This window comes from Empidonax traillii, unplaced genomic scaffold, assembly GCF_003031625.1.
Source record: "Empidonax traillii isolate 1590-97213 ecotype Southwest subspecies unplaced genomic scaffold, ASM303162v1 scaffold231:size1146757, whole genome shotgun sequence".
Lineage (NCBI taxonomy): Eukaryota > Metazoa > Chordata > Aves > Passeriformes > Tyrannidae > Empidonax > Empidonax traillii.
In genome coordinates, this window is record NW_020955424.1 from 701,771 (window position 1) to 721,240 (window position 19,470).

Sequence of the window (19,470 nt, forward strand, 5' to 3'; positions counted from 1 at the left end):
TTTTCCCTAAATAACCTGTCAGTGGAGTTTCCCATAACAGCTTGTTCAGTTTCACAGCCACAGGGTAAAGATGGATTGTGAAGCACATGGCAAAATCATGCACAGAAACTCTCAGTAGCAGAGTAAGTGCTCAGATTATCAAGGATAATAGCTATATTAAAAATACTTACAATTAGAAGCTCTTAACACTGAACTAACTCTACCAAATTAAGAAACATTGGCAGGAAATGGTGAATGCTAGCAAGAACAGTAACTTGTGATCCATAGCACAGTCATGGGACAAGAGCTGAACCTAGGGAAACACACAAATATATTAATTTCAGTCAAGTCCCAGATTAAAAAGAATAATAAAAATTGCATTTTTTCAACCTTCCTTGCAAGAGCAAATTAGGAACCAAACATTACATGCAATGCTGTATGGTATGAAGGTGGTTATGCAATGGAAGCCACTAAAAGCTACACTGATGAATACGAAAATAAAGCCCCGTTGCTGTTCCCAGATCCTTTACCTCCTCAGGACTTGCAGGGATAGAAGTCATTAAAAGGCAATATTTTATAGGCTAAAGTGAACCAAATACCAAATAGATACACAAAGTCTAGGGTGTTTTACATAATCAGAAACACAAAAATGAGTTTAAGATGTCATAGAACAGGATTTAAGGATGTGATTTTGAGGTAATTCAAGTAGAAGTTTGTCCTCTGTCCTGAATAGGATGGGAAACAATCTCATAGTTTTGATTAACCTATCAGCCGCATTTCAAGGTCTGGAACACTTAATGACATTTGCTGCATGTGCTTACCTCTGCTGAGAGTTATCTGGAATTTCTTTTGTGAACAACTCTGTGGGAATATAAAAAGTGTAAGACGCATGACAGGAATTTGTACAGCTCAGTACAAAAGAAAATTAGAAGAATATTTTAATTTTGTTGAAAAGTTGCATTTTGATCTTGATCCTTCCAGAAGGGCTCTTAGAACCAGTCCCTGTAGAAGGGATAAGTATGGAGTTAAGGCAGTAAAGGTACATGAGGAGGTGCTTAAAAGTCAGAAATGGCAGCATTAAAATACTAATACAAGCTGGTTTCATGTTACCATGGGGACTATTCCCAACGGCCGTATTAGCCTGAGGACAGTAAGCCCCACAGGGGAACTTTCACAACCAAGGGATACCAACAGGCTCTTCTGGAGGTGGGTCAGATCAGGAACTGAGGTCCAGCCCAGAGAAGCCTGCATCACCCAGATAAATTTAGCCCCTCTGAATGCTCCTCATACATTCAAATTATATCCTTTAGCTGCAATTATTTTCCCCAGGATCATGTGGAACATTATGCAAGCTTTGCCTTCTTCCAGCTTGCACTTTTCTCATTTCCATAATAGTCCAGTATTGGATCTATACCTTGGCAGTTGCTGCCTGCTGTCACATTCACTTCCCTTTTCAGCTGATAATATTAAAAGCTAAACTTTAATTACAGAGACTATTTCTCTAGCCTTGTCTCTGGGACAGAATATTTAGTTGGGAACAGTATAGTCCATCACAGCTGCAGTCTATTTGATAAGTGCTTCTTAAAAGCCAGACTACTTGTCTGCTGGGAATCCTGTCTCACTGACAACTGGGGGAGCTGGGGGCTTTTAAAAGGGGCAGCGTGGCTCAAGGCAGCCATTTGTTAGTGCATCTCCAGTGCTTTCCTCAGAGCGATTGACAAACACCGTTTGAGCAAAATTCTACATCCCAGCATTCCAGGGGCATTTGTTCTTCCTCTGTAGGCTCACCCCAGTGAGCATGGAGGGGAGCAGACGTTCCCATGTTAGCTGGCACACCACATGTGAGCTGCTGATACGCTGTGCCTTGTTCACTGCAGATGTACGCCAGCTTGGGTAGCAATTTAATAAAGCAGCTGAAGCTAATGCCATTTTTTGGCACCACATGAAAGAGTTTGTTGCAGGGTCACATATATGCATATAAGGGGTCATGTACCAGCAAATTTTCAGGAAATAGTAGACATGCACATTATTAGACTGAATTGCTGTCTGGCTCCAACATCTAAAATATGTAACCAACCAACTCCTACCCTAAGTCTCAGCACTCTGATGCACTTAAATCAGAAAAACGTGTAGCTTTTTTGTGTCTTAAAAGAAGTTTCCAAAGTAGGAAAAGAATACAGAAATACTTGAAGAACAATAATGCTGAATTAGTGCCATTACTGACACAATGAGATTAATAAACACTTTTCAAAATCCAAGATTGCTTCTAAAATCTTGATTTTAAAGAAATTAATCTGGGGTTCATATATATATTATTAATCAGGATTTTTGAGCCGCTAATTTTGTATTTCCAATACTTTCTTTGCAACTACAAGGGCTCTTTTTAACATACACATTTAATGGAAGATAACATTACTTCATAATCATGAGATTCCGGAGCTTTATAAGAAAAAACACTAAATCTTATGAAACTTGTGATAAAATTACTGGTGTTGCCAACCTTGCAGACACATGCCTAGAGCTGCACAGTGTTTTCCTCCTCTAACTACTGTAACTAAAAGGACTTTAATGAGAGTAAAAGAATGTGGCTCTGTCTGCCCAGAATATTTCGGAATTTGCACTTTTCCCTAATGAAAATGAAAACAAACACTTTTTTTTTTTTCCTGTGAGCTTTTATGGACATCCGAACTGACTTTTGTAATGAAGAAGGATTAAGCAAACTCAGGGAAATTATAAATGTGGTTTGTATTAGTGTACTAATTAGCTCATAAATTTAGAAATAGTTAATCTTTTAGTTTTGCTGAATGAAAATAGCAGTCAAATTGCAGATCAGATCTTGTAACAGGAGTAATGCAGTGGTGAATGAAACCCCCCAGAGCATAGGTGTCTGATCCCATACCATTATGAAAAATGGAAATCTTGCTACTGGCTTTGAAGAGCACAAGGTGAATTTAACCAGAGTTGAAAATATTACTCAAGCAGCCTGATACTTAGCAGATAATAATAAAAAATGTTATTTATTAGGTGTGTGCTTCTCATTGTGTTGTAATCCAAAGATTAACTATATTAATTATTTTTAGTTCAGTGAGCTAATTAGAGCAGTGGCAGCTAGCACAATTCTGTGGTTTACTGCAGTTTCTGTCTAATGTATGTATGTACGTATGCACACAGACATTCTAAGACCATGTCCTAAAATATACATGTTATTACAGAAACAGCTGTGGGTAAAAGTGATAAAAATATACTTGTTCATTACATGATTTACATTTCTTTAGAACTGCAAAGGCAAAAAAGGAGTTGTAGTGCGTTGACCCTGGCCAGATGTCAGGTATCCACTAAAGCCACTCTCTCACTCCCCCTCTGCAACTGGACAGAGGAGAGGAAAAAAAAACCAGCAAAGGATTCCTGAGTTGAGATGAGATAAGAGCTGGGAGAGGTCACTTACTGATCACCATCATGGGCAAAACAGACTCAAAGTGGGGACACTACTTAAATTTATTACTAACAGGATAAGAGCAAAAGAGTGAGAAATAAAACGCCTTCCCCCTACCCCTCCTTCCTTCCATGTTTTCCCTCTTTCCCCCCCAGCAGTGTAGGGGGATGGGGAATGGGGGTTATGGTCAGTTGTTGTTTCTGCCTCTGCTCAGGGAGAGGAATCCTTCCCCACTCCAGTGGGATCCCTCCCATGGGAGACAGTCCTTGATGGACCTCTCTGGAGTGAGTCCATCCCTTGGGCAACAGTTCTTCACAAACTGCTGTCCCATGGGTCACTCCTCCATGGGGTGCAGTCCTTCATGAATGAGCTGTACTGGCGTGGGTCCCCCACAGAGGCCACAAGTCCTACCAGGAAAAACCTGTTCTAGCGTGGGATCCTCTCTCCTGCAGGGCCCCAGCAGGACTCTGCTCCATCTTGACCTCCCACGGGGTTACAGCCTCCTTCATGCATCCACCTGCTCCAGCATGGGCTCCTCCATGGGCTGCAGGGGGGTCTCTGCACCCCGATGGTCCTCCATGGGCTGCAGGGGCACAGCTGCCCCACCATGGTCTGCACCACGGGCTGCAGGGCCTCAGCTCTGGCACCTGGAGCACCTCCTGCCCCTCCTTCTGCACTGACCTTGGTGTGTGCATTGTTGCTCCCATGTTCTCACTCTGCTCTTCCCTGGCTGGAATTCTTTCTGTGCAATAACCTTCTGTTCTTAAATATGTTATCACAGAGGCATTACTATTACTCCTGATTATCTTGGCCTTGGCCACATTCAGGAAGTCTGTCCTGGAGCCGGCTGGCATTGGCTCCACCGGACAGGGAAGCTTCCAGCAGCTTCTAACAGAAGCCACCCCTGTAGCCCCCCCACTACCAAAACCCAGCCACAGAAACTCACTACAGCAGTACAGGCTGGGTCCTAGCCAGGTGACAGAGATGAAAGAGCCAAGCACCTGGCATGGTAGCAGACAAGTAGCTGGCAGACATTGCAGGATGCTGCATGCAATAGCTCAGAGTCTCCTCTCCCCTTTAATGATTGCCCCAGGACAAGGTTGGAAGAGAACTTGGCTCAGTAACACTCAACGTGGAGAATGAATGGACTCCCATTCTCACACCCCATAAACATCCTCATGCACACCTTGTTAAACACCACCCCAGAGACTTCATTTCAAGCAGTTTTTCATAAACTCCATGTGACCTGGATACAATGCTAGATAAAACCATCGGATAAAATACAGCACTTGAAGTATGTGAACCTGGGATTAGAAGATCAGGGTGACCTAATGCGGAACCAGCCTTCACATCTGGACTGCTGTTAAACACTGCCCAGCCCAAGGCCCCTGTGGGAGAAAAACCAACACACCGATAGTAATTCAGTAAAATGTACCAGAACTGTTCATTGCTAGCCCTGCAGTGATATGCAGCAGGAATTAATCTAAAAACACGATGGCAAACAACTGCTGAACCAATTTTCTTCTTTGCACTTTGTGAGTGCACCTGCTCTTACAGCATTTGCATTTTATACTCTCTCTTTTTTTCTTGCAGAGATGTAAATGTTCCCACATTAAACCAACTGCTGCTGTAAAGAGATAGCCAGTGACAAGGCAGTAGAATCTAACTACATGGTGCGTATGATAAGGAGGAAACAAAATGTGTCTTCAAGTATAGAATGTTTAAATGCCTTTAGTCATGACAAAAGCTGGCAAGTTACAAAGCACTGTGCAATTTTATCTCTGATTTGCTCTTAAGGAGTAGTACATCAGCAAGATAATAACCAGATCCTATACTGCTGCAGTATTCCACCTCAAGGTGGTGGAAGACAGAGAAAATTCAAGCCTAAAGTCTCAATATCAGGCTCTTCTGAGAGCTTTGCTGGCTGCCAAACATGTGCACCAAGTCAGCATTGCTGACATTTTTTTGTCTGCATATGATGCTACTTCTGGAGGCCATATGACCTGTAGTTCACCATCCCAGCTCTAGTTTTGGTAAGCTGCTGCAAGAAAGGATGGAGTGGCCTGGTTAGCTGGTATGGATGCATAGATTAAGGGTTTCCCAGTTATTACTCTTTTCTTAGCCTTTCCTTTCAGCTTAAATGAGACAGCATAAGGCACCCAATGTCCTCTCCATTCTCCCCCAAAATTAGTACCAGGACTAGGAATTTTTGTTTGAGTGAAAGTATGCTAGATTTGATCTTTCACTCAGTGGAAAGAAACATTACACTCTCCTGAGTGAAGTCTCTCTGACTGCATACCATAAGCAGGTTTAGAAGGAACATCACCTTGGCAGCACAACCTCAATGAGCTCTTCTGGTCAAAATGTTCAATAGCAACAACTTAAATAAAAGTGACTGGTTTGCCAGAGACATTCAGCACACTTGCTTCCAAATAAGTTAGCACACTGGGAAATCAGGACATGGTTATTTTAGTGCTTATATATAGGTTAGGACCACATTTCAGATGCCTAAATTTGAAAGTTGTGAAATGTGTCAGCAAAAGCATTTTAAAGGCATTACAATAGCAAAAGCCTGATGAAAAGGCAATATTCAACTTAAATCAACAGTCTAAAGAGGTACCGTAGTTCTCTTCCCTATATGATAGGCTGTCATGTTTTAACCCCAGCTGAGCCCCATGCAGGCAACTTGCTCACTCCCCCAACAGCGGGATCGGGGAGAGAATAGGAAGGGTAAAAGTGAGAACACTCATGGGCTGAGACAAAGACAGCTTAACAGGAAAAGCAAAAGCCATGCACACAAGCAAAACAAAACAAGGAATTAATTCACTGCTTTCATGGATAGGTAGGTGTTCAGCCATCTCCAGGAGAACAGGCCCCCATGATGGTGACTTGGGAAGACAAACACTATCACTCCAAACAGCCCCACCTTCCTCCTTCTTCCCCGCACTGAGCGTGATGTCATATGGTATTGGATATCCCTTTGGCCAGTTAGGGCAGCTGTCCCGGCTCCCACTTTCTTTGCACTCCCAGTCTGCTCACCAGAGTGGCAGTATGGAAAGCAGAAAAGGCCTTGGCTCTGTGTTAGCATTGCTCAGCAATAACAAAAATATCTCTGTATTATCAACCCTGTGTTCAGCATAAATCCAAAACACAGCCCCGTACCAGCTACTGTGAAGAAAAATAACTCTACCCCAGACAAAACCAGCACATGAAAAGCTCTAAAATAAGAACTCATAAAGATCCTGCAGTGAACTGAATTTTGATCTCAGGCTTGTGTTCCACCTCAGCCTCCCACTCTGCTTAGTTATGATGACTCTACTTTTGAGACCAGATGAGACTAAATCTAACACTGGTGTGTGAAAGTAAATATAATACTCCAAACAGATTTATTCTATCTAACTTTAGACTTCTAAAATGTGGTTGTGTATACCTCAGACACTAATTGAGATTCCTGTTAAATAGTGGAGAGGAACAGGAGTTTTAAATCATGTTACTTCTGACCTAGGTTACATGTCTACCTCAATACAACCACCTTCATATAATCAGGCCTTAGAAATGCTGCTTTACTCCCATTAGTACAGAGAGAGTGGAGACACCTCTTTAATACCCATATGTCCAAGTTGTAGAGACCCAAGATTATCAGGGAAGAAGCCCAACCCTCACAGCAAAATGCTGATTAGGAACAGAAATATTCCCTATGAACAGTGCACAGTGACAAATAAAGGCAAAGGGGGACCTTGATATCTAGCCAGGAGTGTATAGTGGCAGTACTGCTAATATCCCCTTCTGAGACAAGACAGGTAAAACAAAGCCAGAAATGAGCTAAATGCAACAGAGACAAGAAGAGCTAGAGCTCACGTGGTTCTTCAGCTTCTGCATGAGGATTAGTAGTTCCACACACTGTGTGGCATGAGTTATATCAATACACCTGCACTTGTTAAACAAGTGCCTTACCTAAAGTGTAGTCTGTGTCTTTTACAACAATGCTAAGTGTGACCCCACCACTAACCTTTCAGGTATCAGTTGGATATTGCACAGTCAGTACTTTAATATTCAGTGTTTATTCGGGGGATTTTTAAACCAGATAGAGACATTTCACATAAAATGTAAGACACTAGGACAGATTTTTGTTTTCCCTACTTTGACAGCAACAGAGAAAGGTACAGTTTCTGTACTTATTATGCCAGCAAGAACATGGAAATAGTGATCAAAAAGGAATTTCAAGTTTAAATTCTGAACAAAGAGGTCCAACTTTGGTATTTCTCCACTTTTGGCGAAGTTTGGACTCCTCTGTCTCTACACACATCCCCAGCAGTGAATACACTGCTGAGTAGACCTAATTAATTCAGAGACACATTCAAAATATCTGTGTGAATTGCCAGTATTGGTACAACCTGGTGAGGATACCCAAAGTGTCTTCTGTTTAACAGAAGGCATGGAATTGATTTCTCTCTCATATCAATGTTAATCATGACCAAGTCAGAATTAAAATTGCTTTGAATGTACACTAACATGCATGAGAGAACACTGTGACTGTGTGTATCTGTCATAGGTGGGTTTTTTTTCTTTTTTCTTATTTCTCATGTTCCTCAGAGAGATCTCATTGCCAGTTTCAACAAAGGGCATCATCTCTAGGCAGATGATATCCAACTCTACAACTCTGTCAAGTCCGTCTCTGATCCCCTTCTTGCCACCTGTCTTCAACATGTCAATCAACAGATGGCTACATCATCACTAAGGAATGCTTCAAAGGCATTCAAAATGTTTTAAAAGTACTCTTTGTTCCATGACTGTTGCTCTGCTATCAGTCTTCTTAATTCAGCCTTCAGTTCGCAGCCAAGAACCTTGCTACTGTCCATAACACAGGGTTTTCTTTTCCTCTGCTTTACAGCTAGTTCCACAGTATTTACAGATTTATCCCTACTTTTACATCTGCTTCCTCTGTGTTATGTTGAATGCTTTACTCCAGCTTAAAGTTACGGTGTTTTGTCCACTTGAGCTGTCCAAAAAAATACTTCCCAACTTCACCACCCAATGGGCAGGAAACAGAGTACTACTCTACCTCAAAAAGTGGAGACACTCTCAAAAACTTTCACCACTCCACAGGTTTCCTGGAATGCAGACTCTCATCTGAGACTTGTGAAAATATATTTCAGTGTCTACAGCAGTAAGTCAAAGTTCTCTGGTATGCTTGCAAGAGTTACACTGCTTTTTGCCAGATGATTCTGTTTCTACAGAAATGTAATTCTGCTATTATCAAAACATAATTCTGTTGGACTGTTCTGGATTTCTCTCACAGCACCTCATCTTTTGTTTCTCCTCAGCCCTTTTATCTCTGTGTCCTCTGTCCAAGCTTCCAGAAATGAGAAAGCAAGCCCATTCCTTCACTTATGCAATCTCTTCTAATCTTGTCTGCATTTTTAAGCCTTCCCTTCAAACCACTGTAACATGCAAATGGTATCATCTTTGGTACAGCCTCAGTTGCACAGTAGTAGCGTTCCCAGGATTTATATGTGATAATAACCTGTCAGAAATCTGGAGTGTCTCTCACAGTAAAGGAAGTGGAAAAATGGTAAAATGGATAAACATGAGCAAATGAGCAAAACCACAGGAGCGAAGTTCAGTGTAGTGGAAGTAGGGGTCTGATGTAAAAGCACAGATGACATGCTGAAGTACAAAATACCAAGGAAAAAACTATATGGGGCAAGGCTCAGCTGTGTAAGACCCCACTGACAGGTGCACCTAGGAAGCCTCACAGGGGTGCCCCTAAAGGCTGGCAGCCACAAATTTCCAGTATATATTTTTCAGTGGGGAAAAAAAAAAAAAAAAAAAAAGGCTGCAAATAGACTGGCACAGATGGTTCACTTAATAGGAGGATTAGCCTTTTATTTGTTACTGCCTCCACTTCCCCTTTCATCCTATCATTTGCAATCCCGTAAAACTAGTGGTAACCACAGCAATTGTGTAATAAGGGCATTTAGTGTTCTCCTTTTAACAGCATTTAACAACTGGAACCAGCTCACACACTTTCACAGAATCACAGAATGGGTAAGTTTGGAAGGGGCCACAGTGGGTGACCTGATTCAAACTCCCTGTTCAAACAGGATCATCCCAGAGCACATTGCACAGGATTCCATCCAGACAGCTCTTGAGTATCTCCGGTGCGGGAAATTCCATGACAACTCTGGGCAGTCTATTCCAGTGCTCAGTCACCTGCACAGTAAAGTAGTTCTTCTTCATATTCAGGCAGAATCTTCTGTGCTTCAGTTTCTTGCTGTTGCTTCTTGTCCTATTGCTTGGCACCACTGAGAAGAGCCTGGCTCCATCCTCTTGGCACCCTCCTTTCAGATACTTACACACGTTAATGATGTCCCCTCTCATTTGTCTCTTCTCAAGGCTGAACAGGCAGGCCCCGCTCCCTCAGCCTTTCCTTGTTAGACAGATGCTCCAGTCCACTTATCCTCTTTGTCACCCTCCACTGCACCTGTTCCAGGAGCTCCTTGTCTCTCTTGTACTGAGAAGCCCAGAACTGGACACAGCATTCTTGCCAGCCTCACCAGGCCTGAGCAGAGGGGAACACCTCCTATGACCTGCTGGTAGCGCTTTTCCTAATGCACTCCAAGGAAACACTGCTGTCTCACGGGCAGCTTGTCCACCAGCGCCCCACACGGTGTGACTCTTGGGGATGGTCCTCTGCAGGGCTAGGAGTTGGACTCAGTGATCCTTGTGGGTCCCTTCCAACTCAGCACATTCTGTCATTCTTCAGAGCTGCTTTCCAGCAGGTCAGCCCCCAGCCTGTACACGTGCCCGGGGCTACTCATCCCCAGGTGCAGGACACAGCATTTGCCGTTGTTCACTTTCAGACAGGTCTTCTCTGCCAACTCTCCAACCTCTCGAGGTCCCTCTGGAGGGCTGCAGAGCCCTCTGGGGTATCGGCCACTCGTCCCAGCTCTGTGTCGTCAGCGAACTCGCTGAGGAGGCATCTGCCCCCAGCGTCACTTTGCCAGCTCCTCTCAAAAAAACAGCCAGTGAGGAGCAGCCTGTGAGTTGCCGCAGCTCTGAGACACCGAGACCCTGCCTCAGCTCTTGGCTCGGCGCAGGGGGCGGCGGTGGCACCGGGTGACACGGGCGGGGTGCCCCTCACAGCCCGCCGCCATGGCGACCGCCGCCGCGTCCCGCGGGGCGGAAGGGCCGCGCTCTCGCGAGACGGCGGGGCCGGGCCGGGCCGGGCCGGAAGGAGGCGCGTGTTTGAAGGCGGCGGCGGGAGGGGCGGTGGCGGCGGCTGGAAGGGGAGCGTGTCGCTCTTTCGGGGCGCTGCTGCGGCGTGGAGACACGTCCCCTCTGAGCTCTGCTGGGGGCAGCGCCGGCCCAAGGAACCGAGCGTGGCGGCAGTGGCGATCGTTCCCCGCTGGCGGGGCGGCACCGGGCTGGCCCTTCCCCGGAGCCGTTTCCTCCCACGCCGATGGTGCTCGGGGCTGGCCGGGCGTAGCCGCGAGTGCCGCGAAGGTGTTGGTCTGACGAAAAAGGTAGCGAAACGACGTGACCTTCAGGTTCAGGGACGGAGTAACTGAACTGCTGAGCGGTGACGGTTTGAAAAGTTTTAAGTGATGCGGTGTTATAGGGCTTCCAGTTCTGCCACGGGCTGAGGATGAGCTCTGGTTTTTAACAGTGCTGTTCGTTTGATAGATGTTATTCACTTCCAAATTGAAGTGCTTATTTTGAGGCTTCTTCAGGAAGTATTCACATATAGAACCATGGCATAGAATCAGTTAGGTTGGAAGAGACCTGTAAAGTCATCGAGCCCAACCATACATCTTTGCTGCCTTATGCATATAGATCAAATAGTGACAAGACCTTAAAAAAACAAAACAAAACAAAAAAAACCACCCCAACATTCTGTTTGTTTCAACTGAGTAGCTGAACTGGAAATCATACTATCCCAGTTCTTGAGTCACATTGGGTTTTACATTTGTTTTGAAAAACTGTAAAAGTGAATGTCAATGATCCGTTTTTAAAATATCGAATGATGCTGATACTAACCTAACGGGTATTCATCTGGGCATCACGTGGGGGAGTTGCAAGATTTTAAGTCAGTAGCACAGACCTCAGAATGAAAATTGAGCCTTCAGTTCTAGTTCTAAACCTCTTGACTGAAAGACTTGCTTCTCAAATCTTACTTGTTCAATCATCAAGGCTTTGCATAAACTACTTAAACATTTAGTTCTTAGCACACTCAATTGTATGTCTTTTCAAGTCTTATTTGTTATAATACGTGTGGGGTTTAGTACATTATTAGGGGTTATTTGTTAGATATTTCTTGAGAAAGTCCAAGTGCAGTGTCTTTTTGTCCAGTCTCCATCATTTACATGGTATGCTTTTAAAAGAAGTTATTGGAGTTGAATCTGACTGATTAATGGCTTACACTTATAAAGTGTTGTTGAAGTTACAGATTATAATGTAACTCTCAACTCCTGGTGGTATCTTGAGGGAATAAATATCAACGCTTGGTTAAAACTGTAAGATTTAATAATCGTATTTTTCTTAACAGGAACCGTGAAGTCTGTGAAACACTAAAAGTCAAGTGGAATGTTTAGATGATTGTCAAATCTTTACTTTGAATTTGAACCAAGAAAACCCAGAAACTGGTAGAAAATGTCACCTGGAAAAATTCTGCAACCTGCAATGAAGATGAAGGTAGATGAACTCTTTTTGTGCTGGTTGAGTCAGCCTGCAACTCAGTCAACAATAAAGGACTGCTTGAGAAGAGTGAAGAATGAGGAGAAAACAGAGATTGGTAGTGCAGATTCAGGAAACAGTAAAAATGAGAAGTTCACTAATAAAAATTCCAATTCCGAGCAGTGCCTGTTAGGAGATACCAGACTGCCTTTGATGTCTTTCAGTCCTCCTCAACTTTCTACTACTCTTCCATTGGCAACTCCAGCTACCTCAAGGAACACTTCTAATGTTAGAGCAACACGTCAATCCTCAAGAACAAAAGTAGTAAGTTTGTTTCTTACTTATTAGACTTATTTGTTTAAATGCAGCTGCATTTTGTGTTTGTGGTTTTGGCAAATTATGCAAGTAAATAGTTTCCCCGCAGGAGGTATCTGGAGTGGAGCGAAGCAGCAGCACTGAACATAAAATTTCAATGTTTGTGTGTTATTAGTTGTAACGGTTGGCGGCCTAACCTTCCAAAAGATTGCCTTGGCTCCTTGCAATCTAATTGTGGATAAATGTAAGTCCTTGTGTTTGTGCTCCTTTTATAACATACTGCCCTGACTGCAAATATTCCTTTGTCTAATGATACCAGGCACTATTGTTAGTGCAAGACTCAAATCTGTCTCCACTGAATCTGCATATTAACAAAGTAATTGTTTTGGTACTGCATGGTACACTCCGTGCTTCCTTTCTAATGAGGTCTTCATTTGTAACAGACAATACCCTCTGTGCAAGAATGACAACCCTGCCCCCAACCTGAAATATTCTTTTCAAACTTGCAGTTCAGTTCAATCTAGTTTCTAGCCCTTTTCATAAATTGTAAAAAATACCTGGATAGAAAATTATGTGGTGACTGACAAAATTAAGTATTGCTTATGTATGATTTGCCTTCATAGGATCATAGAATTATAGTATGGTTTGGACTGGAAGGCACCTTCAAGACCATCTAGTTCCAATCCCCCTGCTGAGCAGGCTCACCTTCCACTAGACCAGGTTGCACAAAACCTCATCCAGCCTGGCCTTGAACACTGCTGGGGATGGGGCATCCACAACTTCTCTGGGCAACCTGTTCCAGTGCCTTGCCACCCTCACAGTAAAGAATTTGAAGGTTTTCTTCCTGATAGGTAATCTAAACCTACTCTTTTCAGTTTAAGTCATTTAAATCCTTGTCCCGTCTCTACATGCCCTTGTAAAGAGGTTCATGAGGACTTCAAAGAGTTGTTGAGAAGCATGCTGTTTGTGCTATAGGACTATAAATATAGGACTATAAATTCATATCTTTTAATAATACTGGGATATTGTAAGAAGTCATCACTCCCAGTTACTCTACATACTTTGGTATCTAACCCATTCCATTAACCAAACTTGCTGTCCCAGGGAAGCCTGCTCAGATTGGTATGGGTAGAGAGAACAGAGCTGAGGTTGTTTAAGAGTATTGGTTATTTGTTGTTGTTGTCAATGTGCCTTGAGTGTGTATACTTACCTAGCTTGACAACTTTAAGTTCCCGCTTCTTAGCTTCAAAACATCACACTTCCAGTCTAGTGTTTGTTTAGATTGGTTTTACAGTAATACAGACTTCTGTTTATGTGTAATTACCAGACAGACAGCAAGGCATGACAATTGATTTACTTATTTTTTTATGTTCACACCATTATGTTGTAGTGAACATTTCACCTGTTCTAGTCAGCAGATGCTCAGTTCATTGTATCAGATAAAAGTAAGCAAAGGAAGAGTTGCCATTAAAACCTACTGTTACTTGATGTACTACTTGATTGCTAATTTGTGTAATTTCTCTTCATGTGTCTTGGTTGATTGCCTGAAGAAGATCCCATAAAGAGGAGCTAGAAGAGATTAATGAAGAGTAACATTCTTTACTTGATTGGAATTGTTTATATAGTGCTGAGAGAAAACCTAAAGGGTGAAGTTGTTGATTACTTGAAGAAGGTTGGGCCGGGGGAATTTCCAAGCACTAAGACATTTATTTATGGCTTTTATTATTCAGGTGAAATGAAGCTTCATCCAAAAGTCTCTTGATCTTTAAGTGTAAATTGCATTTGCAGCTCACACCGGATCTAAAATACCGCCAAGAGTTGCATAATTGCATGTGTACACTATGATAGTGTGTTTTCTCATAGAAAGCAAAATGTACCCCATTTCCTTCTGTAAACTACCCACTGCAGTGTCAAAACTAATGAATCTGATTTTGTACACTTAATTATGTTTCACAGATGAAATCACAATGGTTTTACCTACCTCATACGAGTTTAAGTAAGTTTGAGGCTCTCATCTCACTTCTACAAGTGGAAGAAACTGTTCCAGATAGCTTTTTTTAAAAAGAAAGCTTGTCCTGTAGATCCAGTAACACAGATTTAAATTCTATAGAAAGTGGTAAAAGTTAATGTGCTTAGCTCTGTGTGTCTGACAGTGATATTAGGAAAGAACTTTTACATCCAGCCATAAAGAGCTGGAGAATTACTTCTTTTAGGACTATATAAATCAACTTAAGCATCTTATTAAACTTTTTCTTACTGTACACTGGAATTCTCATAAAGCATCATACAAGCAGTAAACTCATTTCAGCCTGATGTGTTTTCAGTGTCACTGAGCTGAATCACTACATTTGATTATGGGTAAGGTTGCTGTATGCCTTTTCATGTGTCTTAAAATATTCTTCCAACTTTTTTGAAGGACACCAAACAATAAAGCTGATAACGGAAAACTACCATGCTCAGGTTATTACCAGGTAGTAAATATGACTGTGTAGGAAAGCATTTTCATACTACAGGTTTCTGCACTCGTTAGAAAAGCGTGTTTTTCAGAATGGGAAGCATTCTCAGAAGACCAGTCTTGAATCTAACTAGATATTTAATCTTTGACACTTTAAACAGTAGCATATGAGCAAAATAAGTTAGTGTGCTGATGGCAACCATTAAACAGTATTAAAAGCACTGTAGCTGTCAGTTATTGTATTCAAGGACATCTTTCTTTTTTCAGAAGTTAGTTTGTAATTGAAGACTGAGGGTTATATTTTTATTCAAAATTCAGAAGTTGCCATGTGTTTTGCTGAAACACTTAAGTCTTGTCAGAGGAGAATTTGCCATCTTTCGAGATAGTTGAAGCTCTCCACTATTAGCAAGTTCAAAGTACTTTCTCCAGTAATGAAAGAATTTACAAATCTTTGTTAAAGATGAACAAAAAACTGAAGTGCTTCTAACAGGAATTTTTTCATCTGAACAGGCTACTTAAAACCTATTCAGAGTACAGTTTTTGGCTTAATCCACGTACACATTTTGAAATCTAGACAGAACTCTACCATGAAAATCTATCTTAGAGTGTGTTTTAGTGCAAGTGAAGAACAAGCAGTGTTTGTTTAGGGTTTTAGTTTTTTCTTCAGAGGAGGTGTTTTGTGCTGCTTGCATGGTGTCATTCACAGTGGGGTTGGTGTCTGACTGTACGCATTGTACCAACACTGTACTTGCAAAGGTCTGGTTGCTTTTCTTATGTGATGTGAAGTGCTTGCTAGCACTTAGTATTCTGCAAGAAGTCCTGTGCCCTAATCTTAAAATAACAGAAAATCAGACACATAGAAAAACTTCAATGTTCAAGTCTTGAATATTTTCTGAGTATATTGTTGAAGAAAGAAAATTCTAGAGCTCTAACTTTCTAGCTTAAAGAATAGCTGTTGTAGATTTCTTCTAACCCCTGTCACTACTGTACATGGATTTAATAGTGTTTCTGGGGCCCTAGATTATCCTAAACGTATGGGGTATACACAATTGTACACTGTTCATCACTTTGTCACAAATGCCAATCCTTAAGGCCAAAAAAGTGCCATAGGCAAGATGTTTAATCCTAACCAGCTGGTGTACAAGGCATCTGGGGAAACAATTCACAGAATTCCCTATGGACATTTTGTGGGGTGGTGGTGCAGAGAGAATGTGATACGATGTGAAGTACTTGAAAGTTATTTTCCATTTCTCTGCAAGGTCAACCTTTGATATAAAGGTACTTCTTGGAGTGGTTTCTCTATATCCTTTGCTCGATAAGCATATGTTCACACTTGGTATCCTGTGACAATTAAAGCTCATTGCCTCGTATTTCCATAACTTGTAAATTTTTTTTTAGTGTTGTAATATATTACTGCATAGCTTTTTTTCATCAATAAGATTCTTGCCAAATTTTTGTTAACACACAATTTAAATGGTGTGGTACTGCTGGGATCCATTTTAGTTTAAAGGGAGACTAGAATGAAACCTTTTAACATTGACCGAAGTTTTAAGTATAACAACACTTAAGAGTTGCTTTTTGAAACAAATGGTTCTGAGGGCTTGAGTTAAGGTGTAGCTAGGCTTGTACCTGCATCTGTCAGACTAGTGGTGGGCTGCGTTCATCTTCTGCAAATGTGCTGGCAGTGTCTTTGGGGACTACCTTCTATTAGCATGGAGAGAAACAATGTTCATAAAATGTCAGAAAAGTAAGAGGAATGACAGTGTTTGAATCCTGTGCCCTACTCAGGTAGCTGCTAAGCTTTGATGTTGGCCTTCACACGTGCAGTGTGTGGTCTTATGTGGTGTCTGCATCTGAATTGCTGCCTTGTATACCTTAATACTTGAAGCAATACTAACTGCTGTGCCTGGGTTATGTAAGCTGTATTAGCACTGCACTGCACACCGGGTTACGCTGTTCAGGGCTGAGTGTGGCTCAACACATATGCTCTCTAACGCTGTATTATGCAAAGATAGTGTTAGTAGTGCCATGTCCCATCACTAAGTGAGGGAGGGTGGTGGACTTGGCTTTCAATTTGAGCCCGTGACTTAAAGGGAGACTGTAAATAACCTTGTATCAAACTGATGTACTTTTACAGTGATAACAGGGTACTATGACAGATGTCAGCACTAGTGTGATCACAATAAAGCTCCTTCTATGGTGCCAATAAAGCAAAGGCAGCCATAAGTTCATAATAAAGGCTGGAAGAGTGCAGCTATAGGTGCAACTATAAAATCATTATTAGTTTCAAGTGTAGTGAAATAATAGTAGTCAGCACAAGCGGTGCTGGTAGTATGTTGTGTTCATCTTCTTCAGCTTTGCTGTACTGAGTAGCTTGGAATAGAAGAACCATTATTCCGATTAGAGAACTATCTGTTCTTTTAGTTATGATTGAGAAACTTTGTTATTCACTGTTGTAGCTTTTTGATAGTGCTCCTTGTTCTAGCAGCATCTTGTACCCTGGGATATAAATGTTACTCTTCTTAGCAGTTGTATTAGTTCTGTTTACACATTGTGCTTTGTTAGAAGAAATAGTGAACTCTTCAAGTGGCAGCTGTGCTTGAAAATGTCTGTCCTCCTGTAAACTCATATTTCTTACATGCTGCGTCCAGTCTTAAGGGTTTTTGGCATGTCTAGTGCTGAAAAGTGGAATTCAGAATTATGTGTAGCTTTCTGGAAGTTTGAAGTTCACCTGAATCCTGACACGGGACAAATTCAAGTATTTGGATGAAATTTATTAATCATAATCACTCCTTTTGAGTAACTAACTTTTATATAGCTCTGAACTTTTTTTGTTTGCTTTTAAGATCAGTACCTACTTCCAGTTGCTTCTCTGTCCAGTCTTTCAAAACATGTAAGCTTAATTATAGCTTTACATCAGCCATTTAAACATTTCATTCTTTTAACAGCTGTTCAATCTTGGAGGAAGTTAGATATTGATATAGAGGAGATAGCATTCTCTTTTTTCCTTCAGTGATGCTTGAGAACCCATCTTATATTTTTGAGGACCTTTCCGTACACTCTACACTTACTCTGTCAGCAAGAAATAAACTTGAGGCCAAAACCATGTATGGGCTTACTTCAGTACAAAAGTATAAATGCAGCTCAGCCAGTGAATTGGTTTGTCCACTGATAGACTTAGTCAGTGACTGCACAGAATTTTTCAGCAAGCCACGTTATGAGAAAAATCTACGAAGTGCCAGTGGTGGTATCATATGGCCAAGTCTTGGCAGATTGGCTTTGCACAAACAACTAAATTTAAGTCATTGCATTGATTCGAAAAGATACCAGTGAAGTGCACTCATTATTTTTTGCAGTCAACAACAAATGTTACTAAATTTAGAGTTTTAGGGGCTTTTGGCATAATGTGTAAGTAACTCCTTTTTGTTGGGCTCTATTAGTGTGGTGTTCTTGTCTTCAAGTTAACCACATGGTACCAATGTCTTGGTAGATAAGATCAGTTTGTATTCTGCAAACTATGGGTACAACTAAAAATGGGTCTATAAAAACCTAACCAGTAAGTAAGAAATGTTTTTAAAAGCATATTCCAGTGCTTCATCTTAGACGTGTCCCTTTTGCATAGCAATCACCATTCTATGTAAAAAATAGCTAGGAACTGTAGAGCCACCCAAGTAATATTTCTAGACCACAGGTACTTGCAGGGTACTTGGGCTGTTGAGATACATCTTTAATTAACCTTGTGCATACTGTTTAGTTTCATTCATTTGGAATTAGCCTTACATATTTGTTCTATGCAGATCTAACTAGTAACTTTGGCTGATTTCAGGCAAGTGAGATGAGCTGGAAGTCTTCAAGGAGATTTTCACAACATTTGTAAAAATCTATATGCTAGGGAAAACCTCATGAGTGGATGCTGAGGAAATCCTTGCAAAATATCTGTACAACAGAGTTGTAATTGTGTTCACCATGAACAAGGTTCAATTTGACCTTCTTGACAAAACAAGGTTTGTAGAACTTGTGGAATGGCTTGACTTGATTTGTTTTTTTAGTTCGGCAGAGCCAGGAGAAGAGTTTCTAAGCAGTTTTATTCATTTAGAAGCTAGATTTGTATTGATAAACAATAAATAATTTTCAAAATTTTATAAACGTATCTGCTAGATATGATCATCACTGATGTATTGTAAATAACCATCCTTGTGGCATACTTCACTAAGAAATAAGACAAGCTATTTGAAATTATGCAATATTGAAATCAGTTAATGATGAACTAGGTTATTCTTTCATCTACTAATAGTCTTCATGAATAGTCATCATTTCCACCAAATACTTTGTCTTCTGTTGTAACTTCGGATTTTAAACAAAAGATCACTAGTTTTGTGCTCTTAATTGCTTTTAGTGCACTAACTAACACCACTTAAAATTTCGAGTACCTGCTTATTTATCAAGTGACAAATTTAAGCTTAGTATTATTTTAGAAAGATTTCTGGAATGCTTGAAAAAATATTTAGACTTCACATAAAGACTTAATGGAGATTCGAGGAAAGACAAGAATATTATTTCTGTTCTGGCAATGTATTTGTGGTGTTATACCTCTGTAAGGTGGTTTATTCCT

The 19,470-nt window shown here is 41.2% G+C and overlaps 1 protein-coding gene across 2 annotated transcripts in view; it reads left to right on the forward strand.

The window, feature by feature from the left end:
• The first annotated feature begins 11,960 nt into the window (after nucleotides 1-11,960).
• PPP2R3B (protein phosphatase 2 regulatory subunit B''beta) overlaps nucleotides 11,961-19,470 on the forward strand; it is a 62,052-nt gene continuing 54,542 nt past the window's right edge. For both annotated transcript variants that reach the window (XM_027888104.1, XM_027888103.1), the window contains exon 1: nucleotides 11,961-12,412. In XM_027888104.1, coding sequence (XP_027743905.1) covers nucleotides 12,065-12,412 — 348 coding nt within the window. In that variant the 5' untranslated portion in view covers nucleotides 11,961-12,064. The remainder of the gene's footprint in view (nucleotides 12,413-19,470) is intronic.